The 26,289-nt window shown below is 38.4% G+C and overlaps 2 protein-coding genes across 2 annotated transcripts in view; one reads left to right on the forward strand and one right to left on the reverse strand.

The window, feature by feature from the left end:
• LOC110202245 (rho GTPase-activating protein 21-like) overlaps window positions 1-22,415 on the forward strand; it is a 185,180-nt gene extending 162,765 nt beyond the window's left edge. Inside the window, exon 8 of the transcript XR_013485737.1 lies at window positions 22,358-22,415. The gene's annotated coding sequence lies outside the window, so the exon portion shown is untranslated. The remainder of the gene's footprint in view (window positions 1-22,357) is intronic.
• Window positions 13,588-26,289, reverse strand: part of LOC110202183 (rho GTPase-activating protein 21-like) — a 151,304-nt gene continuing 138,602 nt past the window's right edge. Inside the window, 10 exon segments of the mRNA XM_020978219.2 lie at window positions 13,588-15,711; window positions 15,713-16,077; window positions 18,320-18,351; window positions 20,279-20,384; window positions 20,701-20,742; window positions 20,911-21,036; window positions 23,704-23,793; window positions 23,876-23,949; window positions 24,548-24,626; window positions 24,718-24,873. Of these exon segments, the coding sequence (XP_020833878.1) occupies window positions 14,415-15,711; window positions 15,713-16,077; window positions 18,320-18,351; window positions 20,279-20,384; window positions 20,701-20,742; window positions 20,911-21,036; window positions 23,704-23,793; window positions 23,876-23,949; window positions 24,548-24,626; window positions 24,718-24,873 (2,367 nt within the window). The 3' untranslated portion in view covers window positions 13,588-14,414.

Genomic DNA, 26,289 nt, shown 5'->3' on the forward strand with positions numbered 1-26,289 from the left:
TCATCTTTTTATTTCCTTTTTAACCCCTTTTCTCCATCTGGTCTCCTTAGTTGAGTCTGGTTTTCTTAGGGCTAATTATCCTTTAATATACCCTTCATTTTTTCTGCAGAAATGTATTGCTGCACCTGTGTATTCTTCCCTTCTTTGACCATTTAAGACAAAAGTGGGGTTCAGCATTGTCCATTTTCCTCACCCTTTTTCACCCAGTTTGAGATTTTCTACTTATCTGAGATGAGTCACCCTTTATTCCTCTCCTCCTCTTGAGTGTATTCCTTTTCCCTTCTGTTCCTTTTAAGATCATTGAAACAGACATTTTATTTTAATAGCAAAATACAACAACACAATAATAATCATAGTGAACAGTTGTATAGCACCTACAATTTGCCAGGCACTATGCTAAGTGCTTTACATTTCTTATTTGATCTTCACAGTCACCTGGGAAAGTGGGTGCTATTATTATCTCCATTCTATAGCTGAGGAAACTGAGGCAGATCAAGGTTAAGTGCTTGCCCAGAGTCACATATCTAGTACATGTCTGAGGTCTGATTTGAACTCAGATCTTCCTGACTCTAGACCTAGTGCTCTATCCACTCTGCCACCTAGCTGCCTCTATGATTTCTGATTCTGAGAGGACACCTGTAGCATTTCTCCATATTAGAATATAAACAGTTTATCCTTGTTTAGTCTCTTATAATTCTTTGTTCCCGATTGCTTTTTAATGCTTCTTTTGTCTTTTCAGTTTCTATGTCACATTTTCTACTCAGACCTGGTATTTCCAACAGCAATGCTTAGAAATCCTCTATTTCATTAAAGATCCATTTTCCCTCCATCTAAGATTTTGCTCAGTTTTGCTGGTTAAGTTATTTTCTTGGTTGTATGCCTTTATTGTTTGCTTTCTGAAATATTGTATTCTGAGTTTGCTGCTAAATCTTACATGATCCTGCAATGCCTTAGTACTTGAATTATTTCATGTTGTCTGTAGTACTTTTTAATCTGGAAGCTCTGGATTTTGCCTATAACGTTCCTAGGATTTCTTGGAATAATGTCTAGGCTCTGTTGTTTTGGTCATGGTTTTAGGTAATCCACTGATTCTTAAATTATCTTTCCTCAGTCTCTCAGGTCAATGATTTTTGCTCAGATAACTTATTTAAAACATCCCCCCCAGTCTTTTGACTTAGTGATATTTTTTTGGTTGTTTCATGGAGTTATTAAGTCCATTCCAATTTTCAGAGAGAGAGCCTGCTCCTTGGGTAAGGTTTATTATTATTATTATTATTATTATTATTAAGCTATTCTCTTTCCAATGCTATCTTCCCTAGCTCTCATTTGTTTTCTAATTTTTTTCTTCTAGAATTCTCATTTCACTAATAAAATCATTTTAACCCTCTTCCCAGTCAGTCTTCTGTTAATTTTTGCTCAATCTTCTTGCTGAATTTGTACTCTAGATGTGTTTTTCTTTCAGGCTTTGCTTATGGATAATATGGAGTCATTCTCTTTCTGGGTTTCTGCTTTGCATGCCCCTGAAGACCCAAGTTCAAATCTGGCCTCAAAGACTTACAAGCTGTGTGACCCTAAGCAAATCACTTATAACCTGTATTGCCTCAGTTTCCTCCTCTAAAATGGGGATGATAATAGCACTTGCCTCCAAGATGTGTTGTGAGGATTAAATTAAATAATTGTATAGTGCTTAGCACAGTGCCTGGTCCGTAGTAAACACTATATAAGTGTTAGTGATGATGATGATGATGATGATGATGATGATGGGACTTCTTTGTTTTTGTTCATTGTTCCAGCCTACTTCCTGACTTGATACTTGATGTAAGGGCTGGAGTCTGCTAGCTTCTGGAGGGTAGCTGTGGGCTAGTCCTGCTTCTTGGGGAAATGAGTGTTATTTCAGGATTTCAGACTGGGAAACCTATAAGTTTTCATTGTTCCCAACATGGTTTGATCCAGGGCAAAGGCTAATTGTTGCCTTTCTGGTCAGAACCCTGCAAGTTCCTGAACTGGGTTTGGCTCTGAGCAACACAACTATAAGCCTTCTCTAGGCCGGAGTTCCAGTATACTACTGCTGGGCTCAGCCACTATTAGCCAGCTGGAAATCTCTGCAGGTTGAATGTCAGAATTGTAGGCTCCTCTTTGGTCTAAAATTCCTGCCCTGATAATTCCACTGCAGGCTTGAGGCTGGACTGGATGTTGGAAAAGAGATTTCCACTCCACTTCCAGGGTCATAGTCATTACTTGGTTTTAATTTGTTCCTCATTCAGTATATAGCCTAGGGTCTTCTGACCATTCCTCATCCTACCATTTCTCTTAGACCTATGTCCTCTCCTTAGTGCCCCACTGAAATGTAATCCAACACTAGCTAGTGAGAGACAAAGCTGCCAGTTGGCACACATGTGGGTCTGGGACCTCATCTTGCCCTGGAGCACCACCACAAACAGGCCTTTCTTCAGCCCTTGAGCTAGAAGCCTCAGCTCAGTCCCTTCTGGCTACACATAGTCTCCATTGTCCACAGGCCTGTCTCCCAAAGCTGACCTGGGATGGGGGAAAAAAGACTGATTTTTTTTCTTGGATTTCTCAACCAGGATTCAGTCTGTTATATTTTCTAGATATTTGTTAAGTAGTTATAGGGAAGACCTCAGGTGTTCTACTTGCTGCTACTCCACCATCTTGGCTATTCTCCACCTAGTTTTATGATGACTATATTTTTAGATGAAGAAAGTGATGATGTAGACTAGCAACATGTTCCAATACAATTTCCCTGTAACTCAATGATTCTGACCAAAACCACCCTGAGCCCTCTGAGAATTAGTACCAGTTGATTCTAGCCATCAACAGAACCCAAACCCATTGATGATCAGCTTGGATTCTTCCTTAGCAAGGTTGCCCTTACTTTTCTCTTTCTTCATAATGTGCGTACTACATGGTCAGTCAGGTTTTCTTTATCTTGTGCTTTCTAAGCAAATCAGAACTTCGATGGTAGGAAATCTCCAAGTTGAACATAGCCCATTTTTCCCCAGAAGCTCTCTCTGCCCAGGTTGCTCCCCTTCTTGGGCAGCCAACTAAGAAACTTGCATGCTAGACAGAAGGATTCTTACTGTTCTGTAGTAGTTGTGGAAGCTTCCTTGCACGCAGATTTTTTTCCTTAGGCTGGATTGCAGAAGCAGGTAAGAGATTTTTTAATACTTGCATTAAATTCCAAAGATCCTAAACAAAACAAACACTGAAACTTCAGTTACACATCAAGAATAGATTTTCTTTCCTCCTTAACATAGGTTATGACAGTTCTCACAATATCGTTCTGAAGATACCTTGATTTGTTGAAATGTAAATAAATAGTGCAATCCTACACTCCTCACTCAAATTTTTCTAGGGATAAACAGACACAGGGAATTTTCATTCTCCTTTTGCAAAATTTTAAAAGAACACCAAAATATTCAGGTTAGGAAGTATTCTGAGATGAGCCTGACCCAGGCCCTTAGAAATTAAGTGTGATATTGGAACAAAATGAGACACTCATAGGACATTTAATTAATAAAAAGGAGATTTACTTAGCCAGGGTATATTCAATAAGCATTTGCGGACATTTGGAGTTGATTCAGCTGAGGGCAAGTCCTTTCACCGAGCTGCTTATATTCTGTTCTCCAACAGCTAAGAACCAGTGTACCTGAAACCACTCATGGTTGTTTTGTACTCAAGCAACCAAAAAGTTGCCTTCCTAACAGTTAACCCAAATTAGTTACTTGAGTTCATCACTAACTTCTGTAGAGGAAGGGGTTAGGGTATTGCTGCCATCACAAAGGTGAACAAGGGTGGGAATCCTCAACAGCTTAAGCAGCTCTATATTACCTCTAGGACAAACTAGGAATGCTTGTTGTCATTTGAAGTCCTTCACAATCTGGCTCTACCTGGTCTTTTTGAAGCCAAGGTGCCTTCCCCCATTCTGTGTTATTTATAGCCAAATTGTGCTATATTTATGTATACAACCCATGGCCTTCTGCTTCAGTGTCTTTGTATTGGCTGTCTCCCATGACAGGAATGGTGATCTCCCTTCCTTGACTCTGCCTTTTAGGACTTTCTTGATTTCCTTAAATTTGTGTTCTTCTGTTCCCCAAATTACTTCTCTGTAGTTATGACATTCCCCTCCCCCTATACCTTTTCATCCAAGTATAAGGTAAGCTCCTTCAGGGTAGGACTGTCTGTCACTAGTCCTTACTACAGCTCACGGATCATAGATAGAGAGCTGGAAGGGAACTTAAAGGCACCTGAGTCCAATTTCCTCCTTTTACAGATGAGGAAGTGAAGGCCGAAGGTTAAGTGACATGTTCAAGGTCACCAAGAATCAGTGAGAGGCAGGATTTAAACCCAGGTCTTCATTTCAGCACTCATCCCATCACAAATTAGGCAAATATGTTGATTTTAACAAGGAAAGAGCCAATGACCCTTCATTTCTTCCCTGGATGAGGTAAGACTAGCTAGTTCCATTTGACAAAGATATTGACACATTTGAAGGACTCCAAAGTTTTACTTGTGTCTGGGAACAATACTTGTGATCCATAATCATACATGGAAGCTGTCTCCTCTGCTTTTTACTTATCTACAAGTTCTAGGGAAAAAAAGTCAACACCATAAAGTTACACTGACCAAATAAACTTTAAGGGTCTATAACAGCATCAGTACATAGCCCAATTCTTTCTATAAAAATGTGAAGAATGTTTTTTTTTTTCCTTTACTTGAGGTCAAATTCACTCCATGGAGCCCAATTCCTCCCCACTATTGGCTTTCCTACACTTAGATCTTTTCTTTTCTATTGATAGTTATGCCTATTTCTATTTGTATTGTAGCATAAAATGGCTTTTTGTTGTGTATATATAGTGACTTATGAAGAAAAGAGGCAGCGAGGTGGCACAGTGCTGACGCAGGAGTCAGGAAGACCTGAGTTCAAAAGTGTCCTGAGGGAGCAGCTAGGTAGTGAAGTGGATAGAGCACTGGCCCTGAATTAAGGAAGACCTGAGTTCAAGTCCAGCCCCAGACCAAACACTTGACACTTACTAGCTGTGTGACCCTGGGCAAGACACTTAACCCCAATTGCCTAAAAAAAAAAGTGTCCTGAGGAACTAATTAGTGAGGTGACCATGGACAAGTTACAACCTGCTTGCCTCAGTTTCCTCATCTGTAAAATGGGGATAATAATAGCGCTTGCCTTGCAGGGGTGTTGTAAGCAACAAATGAGGTTAATATTTGTAAAGTACTTAGCACAGTGCCTGGAACAGAGTCATTGCTATATCAATACTAGTTGCTATTATTATCAGTGTTATTAATGAAAGACTGAAAGATTGTATTGGATTAAAAAAGTGTATACTTGTTTACCTTGCCTTGGTGAGTTAGGTCACCTCCTATAATTCTTCTCTTAAGGGTTTCAAAATGAAGGAAGTAGGTAACCAAAGCATATGTGAAAGCCTGGATCACTAAGAATTGTTGAGCAGCATAAGTGACAATTCCTATCAGACTTTGTTGTTACCCTTTGAAGGACAGAATATATGATGATTCTTTGCTACTTGCCATTCCTTGATCCCATCCAAATTTTCTCAGTCCTTTTCTCTATAAAAATATCTGGCCTGCTTGGATGGGCATCACAAATCCTGCAGATTCACTAGGAATCCCACCCAACTTGTGTCTTTTTAAAAATTAATTTATTTTAAATTATCAACAATAACTTCCATAAGCTTCTGAGCTTCAAATTTTTCTCCCTCTGCCTCTCCACCTCCCTCCCCAAGATGGCACAGAATCTGATACATGCTATACATACACATTCCTATTGAACATATTTTCACAGTAGTGATATTGTAAGGAAGAATTAGAACCAATAGGAGGAACCATCACAAAGAGGAAACGAAACACAACAGAAGAAAAAAAAAATGGCAAACACTATAATTCAATCTGCATTCAAACTCCATAGTTCTTTCTTTGGATGTGGATAGCACTTTCCATCACATGGCCTTTGGAGATCTCTTAGATCCTTGTATTGCTGAGAAGGGTTAAGTTTATTACGATTAATCATCATACAACATGGCTGTTATTGTGTACAATGTTCTCTTGGTTCTGCTCACTTCACTCAGCATCAGACCATACAAGTCTTTCCAGGTTTTTCTGAAGTCAGCCTGTTCATCATGTCTTATAGCACAATAGTATTCCATTACATTCATATACCACAACTTGCTCAGCCATTCCCCAGTTGATGGGCATCCTCTTAATTTCCAATTGTTTGCCACCACAAAAAGAGCTGCTATAAATATTTTTGTACATGTGAGTCCTTTTCCCATTTGTATGATCTCTCTGGTATACAGCCCTAGAAGTGCTATTACTGGGTCAAAGGGTATGCACATTTTGATAGCCCTTTGGTCATAGTTCCAAATGGCCCTCCAAAATGGTTGGATCATTTCACAACTCCACCAGTGATGCATTAGTGTTCCAATTTTGCCACATCCTCTCCAACATTTATCATTTTCTTATTTTGTTATGTTGGACAATCTGATAGGTATGATGTGGTACCTTAGAGTTGTTTTGATTTGCATTTCTCTAATCAATAGTGATTTAGATCATTTTTCTTTATATGACTATAGATGGTTTTAATTTCTTCATCTGAACACTGCCTGTTCATATCCTTTGACCATTTATCAATTGGGGAATGACTTGTATTCTTATAAATTTGACTTAATTCTCTCTATATGTTAGAAATGGGGTCAGCTAGGTGGCACAGTGAATAGAGCACTGGCCCTGAAGTCAGTAGGACCTGAGTTCAAATCCATGTCTGAGACCAAATACTTGACACTTCCTAGCTGTGTGTCGCTGGGCAAGTCACTTAACCCCAATTGTCTAAAAATTAAAAAAAAAATTAATGGGGCAGCTAGGTGGCACAGTGGATAGGGTACTGGCCCTGAAGTCAGGAGGACCTGAGTTCAAATATGGCCTCAGACCAAACACCTGATACTTACTAGCTGTGTGACCCTGGGCAAGTCACTTAACACCAATTGCCTAAAAATTTTTTTTAAAAAATGAGGCCTTTATCAGAGAAACTAGTTGTAAAAATTCTTTCCCAATTTTCTACCTTCCTTCTAATCTTGTTGCATTGGCTTTGTTTGTGCAAAAACTTTTCAATTTAATGTAATCAAATTATCCATTTTGCTTTTTGTAATGTTCTCTGTCTCCTCTTTGGTCATAAATTCTTCTGTTCTCCATAGATCTGATAAGGTAAACTATTCCTTGCTCCCAGTTTGCTTAGTATCAGCCTTTATATCTAAGTCACCCATTTTGACTTTATTTTGGTATATGGTTGAGATTTTGGGTCTATGCCTAGTTTCTGCCATACTCTTTTCCAGTTTTCCCAGCAGTTTTTTTTCAAAGAGTGGTTCTTATCCAGAAGCTGGGGTCTTTGGGTTTATCAAATAATAGATTACTATAGTCATTGACTACTGTGTCTTGCATATTTAACCTATTCCACTGATCCACACTCTATTTCTTAGCCAGTACCAAGCAGTTTTGAATTGCTGCTTTATAATATTTAAGATCTGGAAGTTAGGCCACCTTCCCTGCATTTCTTTTCATTAGTTCCTTTGATATTCTGGACCTTTTGTTTTCCAAATGAATCTTGTTATTATTTTTTCTAACTCTAAAATAATTTTTTGGTAGTTTGATTGGTATGGCACTGAATAAGTAAATTAGCTTAGGTAGGATTGTCATTTTTATATTAGCTCAGCCTACCCATGAGCAACTGATGTTTTTCCAATTATTTAGATCTGATTTTATTTGTGTGAAAAGTGTTTTGTAATTGTGTTCATAGAGTTCCTGGGTTTGTTTCAGGAGGTAGACTCCTAAATATTTTATAATGTCTACAGTAAGTTTAAATGGGATTTCTCTTTCTATCTCTTGCTGTTGGGCTTTGTTGGATATAGAAATGCTGATGATTTATGGGGTTTATTTTATAGCCTGCAACTTGCTAAAGTTGTTTATTATTTCAAGTAGTTTTTTACTTGATTCTCTAGGATTCTCTAAGTATATCATCATGTCATCTGCAAAGAGTGATAGCTTTTTTTTCTTTGCCTATTCTAATGCCTTCAATTTCTTTTTCTTCTCTTATTGCTAAAGCTAACGTTTCCAGTACAATATTGAATAACAGTGGTGATAATGGACATCCTTGTTTCACCCCAATCTTATTGGAAATGCTTCTAGCCTGTCCCCATTACATATAATGCTTGCTGAAGGTTTTAGATATATGCTATTTATTATTTTAAGGAAGACTCCATTTATACCTATGCTTTCTAGTGTTTTTAATAGGAATGGGTGTTGTATTTTATCAAAAGCTTTTTCTGCATCTATTGAGATGATCATGTGGTTTCTGTTGGTTTTGTTGTTGATATGCTCAATGATGCTGATAGTTTTCCTAATATTGAACCAACCCTGCATTCCTGGTATAAATCCTACCTGGTCATAGTGTATTATTCTTGTGATAAGTTGCTGTAATCTACTTGCTAATATTTTGTTTAAAATTTTTGCATCTATATTCATTAGAGAAATTGGTCTATAATTTTTTTCTCTATTTTGACTCTTCCTGGTTTAGGTATCAACACCATATTTGTATCATAAAAGAATTTGGTAAGACTCCTTCTTCACCTATTTTCCCAAATAGTCTATATAGTATTGGAATTAATTGTTCTTTAAATGTTTGATAGAATTCACATGTAAATCCATCTGGCCCTGGAGATTTTTTCCTAGGGAGTTCATCAATGGCTTGTTCAATTTCTTTTTCTGAGATGGGGTTATTTAAGTATTTTACTTCCTCTTCGGTTAATCTGGGCAATTTATATTTTTGTAAATATGTATCCATTTCACTAAGATTGTCAAATTTGTTGGCATATAGTTGGGCAAAATAATTTCTAATTATTGTTTTAATTTCCTCTTCCTTGGTGTAGCTTGCCCTTTCATTCTTGATACTAGTAATTTGGTTTTCTTCTTTTTTTTTAAATTAAATTAACCAAAGGCTTATTATTTTATTGATTTTTTCATAAAACCAGCTCTTAGTTTTATTTATTAGTTCAATAGTTTTCTTAATTTCAATTTTATTAATTTTTCCTTTGGTTTTCAATATTTCTAATTTGGTGTTTAGTTGAGGATTTTTAATTTGTTCTTTTTCTAGTTTTTTTAGTTGTATGCCCAATTCATTAATCTCCTCTTTTTCTATTTTATTTATGTAAGCATTTAGAGATATAAAACTTCCCCTAAGAACTGCTTTCGCTGCATCCCATAGGTTTTGGTATGTTGTCTCATTATTGTCATTCTCTTGAATGAAATTATTGATTGTTTCTATGATTTGTTGTTTGACCCAATCATTTTTTAGGATTATTTGAGTTTCCAACTATTTTTTAGTCTATCTTTCCATGGCCCTTTATTACATATAATTTTTATTGCATCATGATCTGAAAAGGATGCATTTAATATTTCTACCTTTCTGTATTGGATTGTGAGGTTTTTATGCCCTAGTACATGGTCAATTTTTTTGTTTGTGCTATGTACTGCCGAGAAAAAAGTATATTCCTTTCTATCCCCATTCAGTTTTCTCCAGAGGTCTATCATACCTAACTTTTCTAATGTTCTATTCACCTCCTTAACTTATTTTGTGGTTAGATTTATCTAGTCAGAGAGGGGAGGTTCAGGTCCCCCACTAGTATAGTTTTGCTGTTTCTTCCTGTAACTCCCTGAACTTCTCCTCTAAGAATTTGGATGCTATACCATTTGGTGCATATATGTTTAGTAATGATATTACTTCATTGTCTATGGTGCCTTTTAGCGATAGTTTCCTTCCTTATCTCTTTTGATTAGATCTATTTTTGCTTTTGCTTTGTCTGAGATCAGGATTGCTACCCCTGCTTTTTTTACTTCAGCTGAAGCATAATATATTCTGCTCCAGCCTTTTACCTTTACCCTGTGTTTGTCACTGTTTTTCAAATGTGTTTCCTGTAAACAACATATTGTAGGATTATGGTTTTTAATCCATTCTGCTACCATCTGTTTTATGGGAGAGTTCATCCCATTCACATTCACAGTTATGATTACTATCTGTGTCTTTTTCTATCCTCCCCCCCCTTTACTTTTTTCTCCTTTTTCCCTCCTCACTAGTGTTTTGCTTTTGACCACCACCTCTTCAGTCCTTCTCCCTTCCCTTTTCTTCCCTTTTCCCCTACTACTTCTTCCCTCCTTTTATCCCCTCTCCTTTTCTTTCCCCTTTTCCCTCCTACTGCCTATAGGGCAAGTTAGATTTCTATACCCTGATTATGTTATTCCCTTCTTGAGCCAAATCTGATGAAGTAAGGTTCAAACAATGCATCCCCTCCTTCTTTCCCTCTGCTGTAATAGGTTTTTGTGTTTTTCCTAATGTAATTTACCCTTGTCTGCCTCCTCCTTTCCTTTCTCAGTACATTTTCTAGATCAGATTGATCCACTTACTTGGATCCATTTAACCCACTTGATTAGATTTTTTTTTTACATTACATCAAAGTCAACTTATATCCACCCCTTTATGTATACTCCTTTAACATGGTGTAATAACAATACAGTTCTCAAGATTACAAGTGTCATCTTCCCTTGTAGATGTAAACAGTTGCCCTTATTACAACATATTGTATTTTCTGTCCCATTTACCTTTTAGTCTTCTTGAGTCTGTATTTGAAGATCAAATTTTCTGTTGAGCTCTGGTCTTTTTATCAGGAAGGTTTGGAAGTCCCTATTTCGTTGAATATCCATCTCCTCCCTGAAAGATCATGCTCATTTTCACTGGGAGTTGATCCTTGGTTATAATGCAAGCTCCTTTGCCTTTGGAATACATATTCCATGCCCTATGGTCTTAATGTAGAAGCTGCAAGGTCCTGTCCTGATTGTGGTTCCATGATATTTAAATTGTTTCTTTCTGGATGCTTGCAGTATTTTCTCTTTGACCTGGTAATTTTGGAATTTGGCTAATATTTCCTTGGCTTTTTCAATTTGGGATCTCTTTCAGGGGTGATTGGTGGATTTTCTGGTTCTAGGACCTCAGGGCAGTTTTTTTTATGATTTCCTGAAAGATACTGTCCAGGCTCTTTTGTTCATCATGATTTTCAGGTAGACCAATAATTTTTTAATTGTCTCTGCTGGATCAGTTTTCCAGGTCAGTTGTTTACCAATGAGGTATTTTACGTTTTCATCAATTTTTTCATTCATTTCTTTCTGTTTGATTCTTGCTCATAGAGTCATTAGCTTCCATTTGCCCAATTCTAATTTTTAACAAATTGTTTTTTTCTATTAGACTTTGTACCTCCTTCTCCAGTTGTCCAATTGTATTTTTTAGGGCCTTATTTTCTTCAGTGTACTTTTTTTTGAGTTAGTAAATTGCATTTTTTAAGGATTTGTTTTCTACAATTAATATTTGTCCTTTTTCCAGGCTACTGACTCTCTCTTGCATACCTCTCATTTTTCCTTCCTCTTCTCATTTGACTTCCTCTTTTAAGAAGGCTTTTTGGGCTTCAGACCAGTTCTTATTCCCTGTTGAGGTTCCAGATGTGGGTTTGTTGACAATGTCATCCTCTTCAGAATTTCTGCCTTGATCTTTACTGTTCTCATAATGACTCTATGGTACGTTTCTTTTTGCTCATGGTGTTTGCTTATTTCCTGGCCTTAAACAGACTGAGCTGTCCTGCTGGGGAGCAGAGGACACTGACCCAAGCTTGTTGTGTTGGGAGCCTAGGGCCTGGTCACTGGCTTTGTGTGTTGGGGCCTCCGATGTTGGCAGTTGGAGGTTGTAGGGTTCTGGCAGCTTGCTTGGTGTTGGGCTGGAATCAGCAAATCTGGAGCTTTAAGGCAACTCTAGGTTGTCTGCTTTTCCTTTCCTTTTGCTTTCTTCAGCTCCTTTCAGATGGATGTTACAGGTTGTTTATCCTCTTGGTGCCCTTTGTAGAGCTGCTTCCCTTATTTTTGCTAAGGCATTGGGAGACCTGGTTGCTGTAGAATGCAGAGGCACCTGGTGGTTTTCCACATTGGTTTCCACTGGTTCCTCAGCCCTCACTGAGGCACTTGAGGGTCCAGGCGTTGGTGTTTCTCTGCTCCACCACTTGGGTTTCAGGATCTCTGCCTGGTATGCTGAGGTGAGGCTTTTTGTTAGCTTGCTGAGAAGCCTCCTGTTATGTATTGCTTCCCTTCCCAAGGCAAGAAGGGCCTTTCCCGTTAATCCCTCAAGCTACCTGGGCTACAGGACTGCTGCACACATTCTTTCTTCTGCTTCAGCTGTTCCAGGGTTTTCCCTTGGGTGATATTTTCTGGGTTTGCAGAGGTTAATACGAGAGGAAGAGAGCGACTTACCTCTTACTCTGCCATCCTGGCTCTCAGAAGCGGAGCCCCTAACCCGTATCTTAATAACTTAACTACTTGTACTAAAAGAAGGCTCAAGTGGTTGAATTCTTTCGAGGCACACTCCCGCACTATACCTTGGCATTTTGGGCTCCTAGCATCCCTACACCATATCAGGATCTGACAGGTACTATGTTCTCTAATTCCAGCAAATGATTGGCAGAAAAATAGCATTTAAAAATTCAAAAAAATTCAAATTCAAATGGTGCTTTTATGACTCATATTATTCAAGGAAAAACACAAATAATTGGATTACTAGGAATCAATGCATAGCTATCTTTTAAGTCTTACATTTGAATGATTAGATTTCTTTGGCAGCTAGTTAGAGCCTATTAATTGAAAAAAAAAAGCAAGGCAATATAAGCATATCTGTTAGACTCTAATCTCCATGAGAAACAAACGAAATTGAGCAACAAGCAAACAAGCTCTCCTCTCCCACTGGGATCAGGTCATAGGATGGTCGATCTAGAACTTGGGCTTTTAACCTTTTCCCCTCTGGCAACAGTTTGAAGCCTACTATGAATGTTTCTTTCAAAAAATGTTTTTAAATATGTAAAATAAAACACATAACATTATAAAGGAAACTAACTGTGTTGAAGTACAGTTATCAAAATATTTTTTAAAAAAACAAATTCCTAGATCTCCAGTCTAGAGGCTGGAAGGAACCTTTCACAATGAGGAAACTTAGACCCAGACTTGCAAAGTGTATTACCCTCTGGATTATCTACATAGAAACAAAAGAAGATTCATTTCCTAGGAACATTCATGTGATATCAATATGAAACAAAATTCAAGCTTTAATAAATTGCTCTAAATACAGCTCCCCTACAGAGAAAAGAATGCTTTGTGGCCATCTTTTGCATATGGAGTGGGTAGACTGGTGTATGGAAGATTACGTCAGGTACTGCTAAATCTGAATGTGTATAGATACTGGACTGAGAGACCAGCTGACCTCAAAGAGGGATAAGAGAAGATAATGCTTTGCAAAACTAGAGCAAAAGTATTTTCCTTCTATATCATAAAAATAATCATTCTGTTGTTTGTTTTTTTCTTAAGCCAGGGCTAGCTACTATCTACCATAAGTGGAGGCTGACTAAAGTCTATAAGTGACATTTTAAAATGACTCAGTAGAATGATATTGAACCATGCAAAAAGTTCAACAAAACAATTTTATTTCCAGTGTATAATTGGGTATGCACACAGGCATGACACAGGTTTGGATTCATTAAGTCTTCATGCAGAATTATATTCTTCATAAAAGAAGCCAGTTCCATCCAGGATCCACTATCTACACGCCTATGTTACAACATTTATAACAAATATGGTATCTGAAGAAAAGATACACATATAATAGGTCCATTTAAGTTACTTATTTTACAGAAAGATTAAAAATTCAAGTCACACAAAACTCAAAAACTGTATTAAAAGTTTGAATATAAAACTCAGAGATCCCACTGGAATGCCTAAGGAATGGAAACTCTGTATCCACCTGTGTTAAAATCAGTAATATGTAATGAAACATTACCAATAAAATGCTTTCATCTGTTCATTTTAAGTTTTCTAATTTAGCAGTTAACAATATGGCACCCTAACAAAACCAATGAATTGTTATGATGAGGCACTTTTGTTAGTGACTAAACCAAAAGAACAAATTTGCTGCGTACTAATGCCAGCTGATTTACTCATCAATTTCTGGTCATAAACCTTGTAGAGACTACATAGCATGTTGCAACAAATACCTTGCTTATTTGTATGCAACTATCCAATATATTTTTAAAATATATAGATATATATTTTTTCTGAACTTTATGTTCTTCTGGCCATAGAAATGCACAGCGAAGACATTCCACAGTGCACATTGATGAAACCAGCCCAAAATGAAGGCTGCATAATAACAATTCTAGTACAGAAACATATTTACAGAGTTATTGGAACATGTAACAGTAGCTTTTGAGTTGCTGTAGTGGACGCATCCCTCCAGTTTAGAGACACTGATGAAACTGTGATTTAGTTCCTGGGGTTAGGGATGGTTTTTGAGGATTGGCAACAGGTATAGGAGCATCATTTTGGTTGACATTCTGGAAGCTTTCACCATTTATTTGTTCAGGTGATTGGGATGGTCTAGAAAAAAGGGGTCTGTTTGTCAAACTTAAGGTGCTTGGGGAGCTGCCTCCACCTGATGTATAGATTTCTGTTTTACTAGTGTTCTCCAGTCTATGCTCTCCGGGTTCTCCTGTGTTCAAGTCAGACGTGCTAGTACGTAAGCGTTCTCGTGCGAGCCAGTCTGAAATGGAGAGGTCTTGGGCTGGGCATTTGGGTTTTAATCGAGTCACAGCAGAAAGTTCAGACTCTCTTTCTCCACTCTGTTCAGGAACCTTCCAAGCATTTAAAACACTGATTTCTGCAAAATCACTTTGCCCTCCGAGGGTGTGTCGTCTTCTGATGTTTTTCCTTTTAGTACTCTCTGCAGAGCTATTTTTCTGACTTCCCACCCCAAACATGTCATCTGCAGATGCTTTGAGCCTCAGTTTTAGCCGGTCAGTTATTTTAATTCTCCAAGTGGGTTCATGTTTTTCTGATTCACTTCTAGCTGGCACCAGCAAATTCCCTGTTGACTTTCCTTTCTTCTTCATGTCAAATACTTTAATTACAGAGGATGATTCTTTCTCATCCTTGGTATCACCTACACCTTCACTCTCCGACTTGAACCGAGCTGACTTTTTTCTGGAGAGTGTATCACATTCAATAAGCTTATGTGAACTAAATGGCTGTCTCCGGCTGTCTAAACTTGGTGTTAAACTTCCCTCAGTACAACTTAATTCACTTCCTTCGGAGTTTCTCCGGCCTGTCTTCACCATTTCTTGGATCTTACCGCGAAAGAATTTCTCCGAAAGAAAACCTGTGGCAAAAACCGGAAAATCATTTTCACTGTCCGTTTCCACAGGTCGCCCTTCGCTGATCAATTCACTCTGCTCATCATCAGCCTCATCTCCCTTGCTCTCAGCAACTGACTGTACCTCTGGGCTTAGCCGGCTGCCATCGAGGCTGGTCAGGTAGGCAGTGGCCGAGTAGTCTGAGGGGGTCGAACTGGCACTGGCCAGGAACTCATTGCATTTAATTTCTGGACTGCACGATTTCTTAGCAGGCAATCTCATCAAGGATGGTGGGGAGGGAGTGCTAAGTAAAGCACCAAGGCCAGAAGAGGGGTCTGGGAGCTGAGAGGAGATCTGGGGGCCTTCTTTAAGCACGGTGAAACGGTAGCCGAGAGTAGGTGATTTTGTGTTTTGAGTTGGAGGGCAGCGAGGGCTCTCCACATGCCGCATTCTCTTTCCTTGGTGCCAGCTTTTCCTCTTTCCTCACGTGCGAGTCTTTTTTGCTACTAATATCCTTAGAAACACTAGTTCTTTGCTTTCTCATTGGATCATTCTCTCTTTTGGACTCTCCTCTGCTGTCCTCTTTACTACTATTATCACTGCGAGGTTGTTCTGCAGTTTCTTTCTTGAAAAAGACGTTATCCAACTCATCCTCTGAGCTGCTTGGCTGTGCTTTCTCTTTTGTTTTTTTCCTCTTGCGACTGGCCGCTGCAAAGAGGGAGGATACAAGCAATTCCCTGCTATACTGATCCTTTCCGGATCCCCAAGAACCCTGGGAAGGAAAGAGAAAAGGGAAACTTAGGAAAAAAAAAAACTCAGCCATATATTCAGTTTCTCTTGAGGTGTTTTGGTCATATTCCCCCCTCAAACTTTCTAAAGGAAAAGAATACCAATAGCCCTGAAGTACTCAATTTTCAAGAAAATTTAATGGTTTGGTCTCTCTCTCTCTCTCTCTCTCTCTCTCTCTTTTTCCCTAGGGATCTTTCCAAACTCTTTTCTATATCCCTTAATTTCAGGACCCAATATCTCAAAGAACTGTCCTTAGTATTTTGAACTGACACATCAGAAACCAAGTCATTTATTGTATACAAGAGTATCCACTTGGAAGTCATAGTCAACAAGAATTAGCTGTTGTGTAAGTCAAGACTGTAGGGCAGTGTTCTTTAACTTTAACATTGGGGAGAGGCTATTAGTATTTATTAGACAAGATACAGTGAGTACAAACAACGACTAGTCTTCCAAGAGGACTGCCAAATAGGACATTTACTATAAGTAAAGTCTACTAAGTAAGTAGCCAAAGTATCACTTTCATATGCAGATTGCCCATGGGCACATTGCCACTTTGTAGCTGAAGTGAGATTGTAATCCAATTCTCCCAACTAGAAGTCCATTCCACCAAAATGCTTTGAGAATGTCCACATGATAACCCTTATTTTTAAGTTAAGTTTTCGGTCATAATGGACTTAACCACCTAACCCATTTCCAAGATTCCTGTGTTTAACCCCTACAAGAGATTAAAAAGAGATTGAATCAACCCCCCAACCTTCAAACATAACTGCCCCAAAACATCAGATGAAGAACAATGGCCTTCTGAGTATCTGTTGTGTTTGATACTTTTATTTCAGCCATTGAAGAACCTTCCATGTTTGAAAATCAATCCTTTGACTTTCCTAATGCTGCTACAATGGGTTTTCATATGGGTTGCTATTGTTTTCAGGTTTTTATTAGTATTTTCTCTTTACCCAGAAGAAAACACTTCGTGTCATGCAAATATTTTTAGACCACATGCTGAATGAAATATCCTTTATTTTTGATCATTTCAACTTTGTGGCACTTTCTGATTTGTACATTTTAGATATTTTGAAGTTATGGGTTCCTCAAAGGCAGGGACAGATTGCCTTACTCATTTTTAAGGCCCTCACAGTAGGTTCTTTTTTAAAATGATGGTTCAACTGTATTATTATTCATCCCTTACTCTATCCAAGGCTAGACTGTGGAGGAACTGACAAGTATAGATTTTATTGAGGAGGTAATAGGAAATCACTGGATGGATATGGAGATAGGAGGTTATTGCTAGAGTTAATCAAGTAGTGGGAGAAGACACTGACTTAGCAAAGCTCTTGACAGCTATGATTTCATTTGAGCTGAACAAAAAGGCAGATATTACAGATACCACTATTCACCTTTTACAGAGGAGGAAACCAATTTGGAGATAGTGACTGATTTGCCTGAAGTCAGAAAGCTAAGTAAGTGATGGAGGTAATGTTGGTATTCTGGACGGAAGATACTGAATTTCTGAACTACAGTGAGGTAAAACATGGTATGTTAGAGCAGTAGGGATAGAAACCAAATTAGAAGGACTGGGAAGCATTTTCCAGGAAGTCAGCTTAGCACTTCACCTGGGGTCAATGAGCTTGAGCTTTGTGTTTTTAAAAACGTGTTGATGGCTCTATTTCAATAGAATTGTTTTCCTTCCTAGTAATGATATGTAGTTTTCTTTGTGTATTTAACCAACACTGTTCTGAGAAGGGACTCATGGATTTGCTCAGACTGCCAAAGGGGTCCACAACAATAACAACAACAAAAGGCTAAGAATCCCTGCTGTACAATTCTGGAGTACATTTTGCAGCAATGGGAAGAAGAGAAAGAATATGGTAGTATAAATTGGCCAAAGTTGCTTGAAGAAAACCCTTTTTAGGGTATCAGTCTTGAGCATACTGGCAAGCTGAGGTTCACAAGGGTCACATGTCAGAGCCAGGATATGACCTCCTAGGACTGCCTCTCAGCCACTAACGAATGTTCTTTGGAGGAGAATGTGCCAGGCTATGTCAATAGTTTGTCCTGAGACTGACTATGTATCTCAACCAGGTATAGACAAGAAATATTACAGAAGGGACTTAGACATAAGTAAGTAGCTCTTCCTTAATTGGGTTGTTGAATTGAATCTCTGCACATTTATAAATCAGTCACAAAACAAATTTCAAAGCACTTTTCAAGGCAATAAAAGGATTTACCTTAGATTCTGCTGAGTCACCAGGAGCTGAATCTGTGTGAAGGTAAATAAAATGTGATCAGTTTTGTTCATACTTTAACAGTTCTTTCTACAAATGATGCAAAACTTATGGAAGAGACAGGCACAGAACAAAATGTGAAAGTCAAACCCAAACAAAACCATAGAACACAGTGGATAGTCAGAGCTCACAAAGATGAAAGCTGCACCACAGAAAGCCACCGACATGAAAGGATGCTGTGAATTGTAGGCAGAACCAGCTCAATGATAGCAATGGCAAAGGAGCCCTGTTCTCAACAAAAACAGAAACACGAGTGTTTATTAACTTCTCCAAATATAAAAGTCTAGCAATAACGAAGCTTAAAGACCTCTTAAGAATTGTACTGTGTACCCTATCCTGTAGTTGAACTGATACACAACGCAGTGTGTTAGGACTATGGGTTCATCCTAGCTACAGACTCAGACACTCAAGTGTATTTGGGTTTATTGTTGTCAGACTGTTAAACTTAACTCCTTTCAATAGAATAGCATCATACATGGCATAATTAAGGAAGCAGAAGTTCTTAGGATAACCTTGATTTCAGGTCATATGACTTTACATTGGAAAAGGTTAACTATTGTGGTTTTGACCCCAGTTTTCTGCTTCTTAGTAATGCAGCCAGGGTTCCTTTTGACTAGCTATATATGAAACTGCTACCAGTTTAGTAATGACCTCTATAACAAGTGCTATCATGAAATGGAAACATGGAGACCATCATTTTACTGTCTGGCAAAAACTTATATTGTACAATTATAAAGAGGGTAGGAAGGGGCTAGCACCATTCAAGAGAATGATGATTCAGAAATTTCATTTTTCAACTTTGGGGAGATTAATTTTCAAAACTGAGGAGCTGAGCCCCATGCCACACCTCTTTTTTGGACACATGGCTAAATGCTTTATGACTTAAAAAACTGGTAGATCATACCATGCTATTTCTCCTCAGGGTCTGCTTTCAGAAATAACAAGAAACAGCAGAAAAACTTTAAGAAAGTAGCATTGATCTGTTTAAAATACACTGAAAAGAAAATTTACAGCACAGATCAACTCTTTTGGCATTTACAGGAATGGGGGATTTCTGCAGACAAGGCAGCTACAGTGTGGGCAACAGTCCTCCTTCTTCCTACAGGTCCAGCTGTCCATCACGGACACCACAGCGTCCACTAGTGACATGACCGCAGGATAGACGCCTCCTGTTTCGCCTGTTGTGCAACATCAGTATAGATTTGCCTGTGTCACAAAGTGCGGAAACCCCCTTTAGTACTAGAACAAGAACTAGAGACAAAGGGAGAGGACTGGGAGACAATATGCCCGGTTAGTGGAACAGTACAGCAGGGAAATAGTGTTCGTCAAAAGACTCTAGAAAACTCGAGCGTCACCGAGAAAGAGGGGACCAGCTGAGAAATAGGGAAACTAACTTGGAAGAGACTGATTTTTACTAGACATTACACAGGTAGGTGAAACTAGTGCCATTAGTTCTAAATATTTAACTTTGTGCTTTTAAAATGCATTGCTAGCCTTGGGTATGATAGTGATTTTTACCATTTGGAAGGTCCCACTTTCTGCCATCACAGCCACCACATATTCAGTAGCATTGATCTGTTTTACCTTGTGATGACAATTACATGGATAACTGTGAATAAAGAGAACAGAGCTATGCATGCTCATCTCCCCTCCTATGTCCAAATCTGACAGACTTGTCAACAAGCATTCCAACTCCATGCACTGCCAATGGCATTATAATCACTGGAAGATACTTAAGATCAGTCAGAAAAAGGAGAATCAGTTCATTAGTGGAAAGGAAAAAACAAGGAGAAAAAGAAAAATCATAGTGAATTATTACTTATGCCTTATTTACTTTATCATTCTAATAGAAGCCAGTAGGTTTGTCTAGCCTACAGGTTACCACTGCCCAGGCAAAGTTACCTGCTACATCTCCAGGAGATACGCCCGTCTTTCCAATGTCGGTCAGTAAAGGATCTATGTTAGGCACTGGCTGAGATTTTACAGTGTTTTCCTCCTGAACTGTTGTCTATGGTTAATAAACAAAGACCCCCTCAACATTTCTTCAAAGTTATGTCATTATATTTTTCACAACATTTAGAAAAGCCTATTGATATTTTAACTTTAATTTTCCACACTGCTTTATCTTAAAACAACAACAGTGCTTAGTACCACGGTTTTAGCTACTGATATTTTCATTACAACAGAAATTTAGAAGCAAGGAATCAACTTCTGACACGCAGAGCTAATAGTGGCAAATGGTGGACTATGGTCCCACTATCGAAAACTCAGGACTGTGTGTCCCAAATCCAAATAACCAATCATAAAAGCAAAAAGGAACTTACAAGAGGCTCTTCTGCACCTTCTTCTGGGAAAAACCAGTCATGCTAAAAATTTAAAATAAAAAAAAAAGATGAGAAAACCCTCCAAACTGTCATTAGTATGGGGGACAGGACGGAGAGAAAATGTCTGTGTTAAGAGAAAGGAGAAAGAACTAAAATCCAAATGATCTTTCATTCAAAGAGCCTTTTCTCAAAGACTAACCACCCACTTACATGTTGGATAAGGGTTTCTACAATTTTGTGCTGGTCAGGCATGTGAGTCACCATATGTGCCATGTTATCTTCTGGCGGTCGCACAAGGGTTGGGCCAAAAACAATGCCTAGATTTCTTGGTTCCATCTGAAAAAAAGGATGGGAAAGGGGGGAGAGAGCGGAAAGATGGCATCGTCTTATTGAAAAACATCAGAAATTGTCTGGCACAAAAGAGATGTGATTAATATTCAAAGAAGCTTAAATTTCCAAAAGCCAACGTTGTCTTGAAGAAAAATAGAAGAATGAGCAAGCCCATTTGGCTCGTGACTCCATACTTGCACATTCACCCCCAGCTTGTATCTTCACTCTGTCATTTCTCCCTACCTGCAATGCCAATTCTTATCCATTTCATATCTTTCACTTTTTAAAAAATTCAGTTCAAAACACCTTTTAGGAATCCTAGGGATTTGCATCAATAGTCTTAATTCTGAGTGCCTTCTGCAAATATATACTTGGTACTCTTATAATGACATTGATTCAAACATTGTTTTGTAAATCTCTCTAAATCTTTGCATATGGGTCGGGTACTCCCAATCTGATTATAAGGCTCTCAAGGACATGGACTTTGTGTGCATTTTCTTGGTATCTAATAACAATGGAAAGATACATTGTTCTGAAATTAACTGGTGTTTGAATAATGGTTATTTGATGTTACCTCATCAACAGACTGTTCAAGGAACAGTCCCTTGGAAAAATCAACCCTGAAAACAAAAAGAGAAGTGTGTAATAAAGATCAATTTGTCATCCAACATTTATGAAGCACTTCTTATGTTCCAGACACTAGTCTAGATTGGGAAGGGCTTACACAAAATAAAGGAGTCCTTGCTTTTTTCTACAGACAAAACTACTAGAGCTGTGGAAGCAGGAGAGTGACGCGATTCTACCTGTACGTTAGGAAAATCATTTTGAAAAGCTGTGTGGAGGATAGGTTTGAAATGAGGGAGACTATGGACAATCCTACTGTAATAATAATCCAGGTGAGAAACAAGGAGATGGATAGAAGAGATGTTGTGAAGGCAAATATTTGGCAACTGACTGGATATAGGAGGGGACAAGGTAGACAGAAAGCTGGGGATGACTTCAAGATTGTGAGTCTGGGTACCTGAAGGATGGTGGTTCTCTCAACAAAAATAGGGACATGTGGAAGTTGGGGAGGAAAGATAAGTTGTGATTATCTAACACTGAGTTTAAGATGGCTGTCAGACAAGTACAGTCTGAAATATTCAACAGGCAGTTCACGATGGGGGTCCTGAATCTCAATAGAGTACCTGGGGCTGTATATTTACAGATGTGGGAGTCCTTCCTAGAGATATTTGGTCATTCAAACCATGGGAGATGATGAGGAAAACCTAGAGAGGAAAGCATATAGCCAGGAGTAGGGGATGGTGAACAGTTTCAAATACTTCAGAGATCAAGTGAAAGCATGTATTGAGACCTGAAGGAAGATTGGGAAGAAGTCTTTTGGCTTGGCAAACAGATCATCTGCAGCTCTGGTTTGTGCTTAAGAGGAAGGGCAGAGGCATGGGTGTAGACAGCTTTTACTAGAAGTTTGCTTATGAAAGGGAGAAAAGAGAAAGTACACATAGCTTTCAGGGATGCTGGGGGCAAGGAAATTTTTTTTTCCCTCTTGAAGGGGAGGAGAGTAAAATACATTGTAGACAGGAGACAGTGAAATGTAAGAGAGAGGGAGGACTGGTTTTGAAGGGAAGGGTTACCTCTTCATCAGAGATTAGAACTGAAGCAAAGGAGGAGAGACAAGAGGATTTAGAGTCAGAAGATGTTCTAGTTCATTTTTTAGAGTAGGAAATTCAGGCCTTAAAGTAAAGTAACTCATTCAAGGTCACATAGCAGGTAGTAGTCAACAGAACTTGGATCTGTACCTCAGTTTTTAATTTAACTATACTGTTCTATCTAAGTAAAACCACATTACTATTGTCTGGCATAATATCAAAAAGGAAATCAAGTTCTTTTACCACCAAGAAATCTTCATGCCCCAAAGATGTAAACTGCTGCAATGTATACTACTAACTGAGAAAGAAGCATATCAAGGGTAGGCCAGCCAAGAAAAAAAGGGAAAGAAGTGCTGGGAGAAGCTAAGGATCTTTTTTTTTTTCCCCTGGCAGATACCAGAGGCAGAAAGAAGACCAAACTGTGAAGGGTTTACATAAACAGGGGGCATATCTCAGCATTCCCTGTATTGGAAACTTTTGTCTTTCTTTCTTATTTTTGGTTTGTTTTTGCTTTTTGGTGAGGTAAAAGGGTTCAGTGACTTCCCTAGGGTCACACAGCTAGGAAGTGTCAAGTGTCTGAGGTTGCACTGGAACTCAGGTCCTCCTGACTTTAAGTCCAGAGCTCTATCCACTCTACCATCTAGCTGCTCTTGGAAACTCTTTTTAAACTACTATGTTTTTAAGGTTCAAAGTCATCCATCACCTCACAGTTCTTTCTACTAATCTTTCCCACTCCTATCATACTGACCCGGCAATTATGAGCTGTGTGAAGGCCAGGAGATGAGAAAGACAGACATATCTAAGGAGTAGGAAGAAAAATATCTGAACCATCAGAACTAGTTTACATATGTGCCCTTTTCTTCTGCTGTTTCTAGATCTGGGGACCTACTTAGTGACTAAGCCAGTTAGACAAATTTGTGCCCTTTCCTTTTCATTAGAAGTCTCCTTTGAATTTTGTTACGTACACCATAAGATTTTGATTGAAAACGTTAAAGAATATTTCTAGAATTCTTTATTTACCTACCTTGTTTTTTTCTGAATTTTCTGCTACTGTCTTCAGATGAGCAGAAAGAAACTTAAGGGTTTCATAATGATGTTCGGGCAAATCATGAATCTGTAAAAACATCATTTGAGTGATAGAGTTAAAACTTGTAAAACTTTCTGTTGTAATCCCCAAACTGACCAATAATACTCACCAGTCTTTTTAATGTTTTAAGACGCTCCATGGGATCTTCTTTTCGATTTGCTTCAATAAAGTCTGCGTATTTATCTGGCAACAGAAAGACATTTTTTTCTCAACTGATTAGGCTAAATGTATCCTTTGTATTGTTAACAAAGTAACAGGTATTTCTCTGTCTTAAGTAGGTTTAAAATTTAGACCTCCAAAATAACATCAATTTGAATGAGAACTATGTTAAAGTAACTTAGAGTACAAAAGTTCCATGAAAACAGAAACTTTGCCTTCACCATACCTCTCCTTTTTCTGCCCCAATACCAACCACAACATCATCTCTATCTCTATGTATAGCTTTATGAATACGTGTGTGTGACATGCTCAGCAAGGATTTGTTGATTTAATAAAAACATGTAAATAAAGGTCATGTACACAAAGGTAATGTACACCAACATGTTTAAAAATTCTGTCTGGGGAGAGTAAGAAATGTTATTCTGAGGGCCAGAAATAAGGAAGGGCCCAACAATGTAGTTTGGCTGAATGGCAATAAACTTGTTTTCATGGATTCTAAATAGCGAAATTTACTCCCCCCCCAAAATCCCAGTTAACTACCAGAGAATTTTACTTCCACTTTAATTTTCTTTAATTTAAAACTTAGGTTTTAATTCAATTGGTTTTACAGAAGATAACTTACCATTTGTGAAGAGAGGCTCAGGGAGTTTTCTGAAGAATGATTTCAGCAGACTACTAATGACATTCAAGTCTCGCCATTTCTAGGTATGCAGAATGGAAATACGTAATATGTCACAGTCACCATAACATTCTGGAACATTCAGATCAATGAAAATTAATGAATGAACTTACATCATCCTGTATATCAATATCAGCCATTCCTTTGTTGAGTTCTTCTTGCATACTTGAGATAGCAGCATTATTTCCAGGAACTCTGTAAATACCTGTATATTCAAGTCCTCTTTCTTCAACTAATTTGCAGCATATGTCAACTATTAGTGGAATATACTACAAAACAAAAAGAGACAATTCTTATTTTTGGAGGCCTCAAATGATCATATTAAGCTATTATTTATCTCTACATAAAATATATTTCTCAAAAAAACGGTTTGCTCTTTAGGTCATGTGGAGAATCAAAAGAATAGTGAGTTCAGTTGTAACCGAGTCAAACATATTTGGACTGCTGAGATGGAAATGAGATGTAAGAGGGGAAAGTTATCTGATAGAGTATTGGTGTGGGAGTCTGGAAGACTTAGCTTCAGAATCCTGCCTTCAGCATTTATTAGCTGTGAGAATTGTAGGCAAGTGACTTCACTCTTCCAAGACCCAGTTTCCATGAAAAGGGTCTAATGATGACTGCAGCATCTTTTTCAGAGCTGTTATTATAAAGCTTTGTAAGTCTTCAAGTACCAAATATGGTTGTTCTGATGACTGTCAAATGACTGGGTAAATTCTGGCTGAGCAAAGAACACTAGAAGTCAGGAAATTAGTCTGTGAACAGAGTATGGAGAATGCAAATTGCTCTTAAAGAATTTACTTCACACGTGAAATCTAACTTTTTATACATCTCTCCCAAATACATATTTTAATTAAGCAAATTCAACATACTTTCTTCATTAGGCTTTTGTTTTACAAAATGCACATTGATTTAATGTCTCAAAAAAGATACTGGCATGCCAGCTCCTTTCTAAACTTGTCCCCTTGTTGAGGGCAGAGACTAACCAGGGGACTGGGAGGGACAGGGGGCGGAGCTTAATGGAGAGGGCTAGCACCTCAAATGAGGCTTGGAGGAAGAATAGGACTTCCAGAAGTTGAGTTAAGGATGTCCTTCTGGCTTGAGTGAACAGATGCTTGTAGGACATCAAATTTCAATTTTGGGAACAGAGTTAGTATACATTTATATGGAGGGCAATCCTGATGCAAGTTTCAGAAAAGAACAGGCAGGCTTCCAGATATGATACTGCCTTTAATGTAATCCATCTTTATGGTAACTAATGGCTAAAAAGGGTAGCGAATACAGTATTCTGCTGCTTCTTGACTATCCAAACTGTTTCCATTTGAATTGTCTTAGGAAGATTCTGAAGATCACCTGGCAAGATAAGGTAACCAACAACTGATGTCCTCTCTGAGGCTGACCTGCCAAGCATTCAAATCCTACTGCAGAGAGCACAGCTCCCATGGGCTGGCCACATTGTGCGAATGCCTACCATATGTTTGCCGGAAAGACTATTTTATGGAGAACTAGCACAAGGCAAGTGCTCACACACAGGTTAGAAGAAGCAGTACAAGGACACTCTCAAGGTTTCTCAGAAGAACTTTACTATCAATTGTGAGACATGGGAGATGTTGGCACAGGACTGCCCAGCCTGGTATGCCCGCATCCAGCATGGCACTAGGCTCTCCATGAGCCAAGTAGAAATGCAG

Source organism: Phascolarctos cinereus, unplaced genomic scaffold (assembly GCF_003287225.1).
Source record: "Phascolarctos cinereus isolate Bilbo 61053 unplaced genomic scaffold, phaCin_HiC Scaffold_1;HRSCAF=81, whole genome shotgun sequence".
In the NCBI taxonomy this organism is placed as follows: domain Eukaryota; kingdom Metazoa; phylum Chordata; class Mammalia; order Diprotodontia; family Phascolarctidae; genus Phascolarctos; species Phascolarctos cinereus.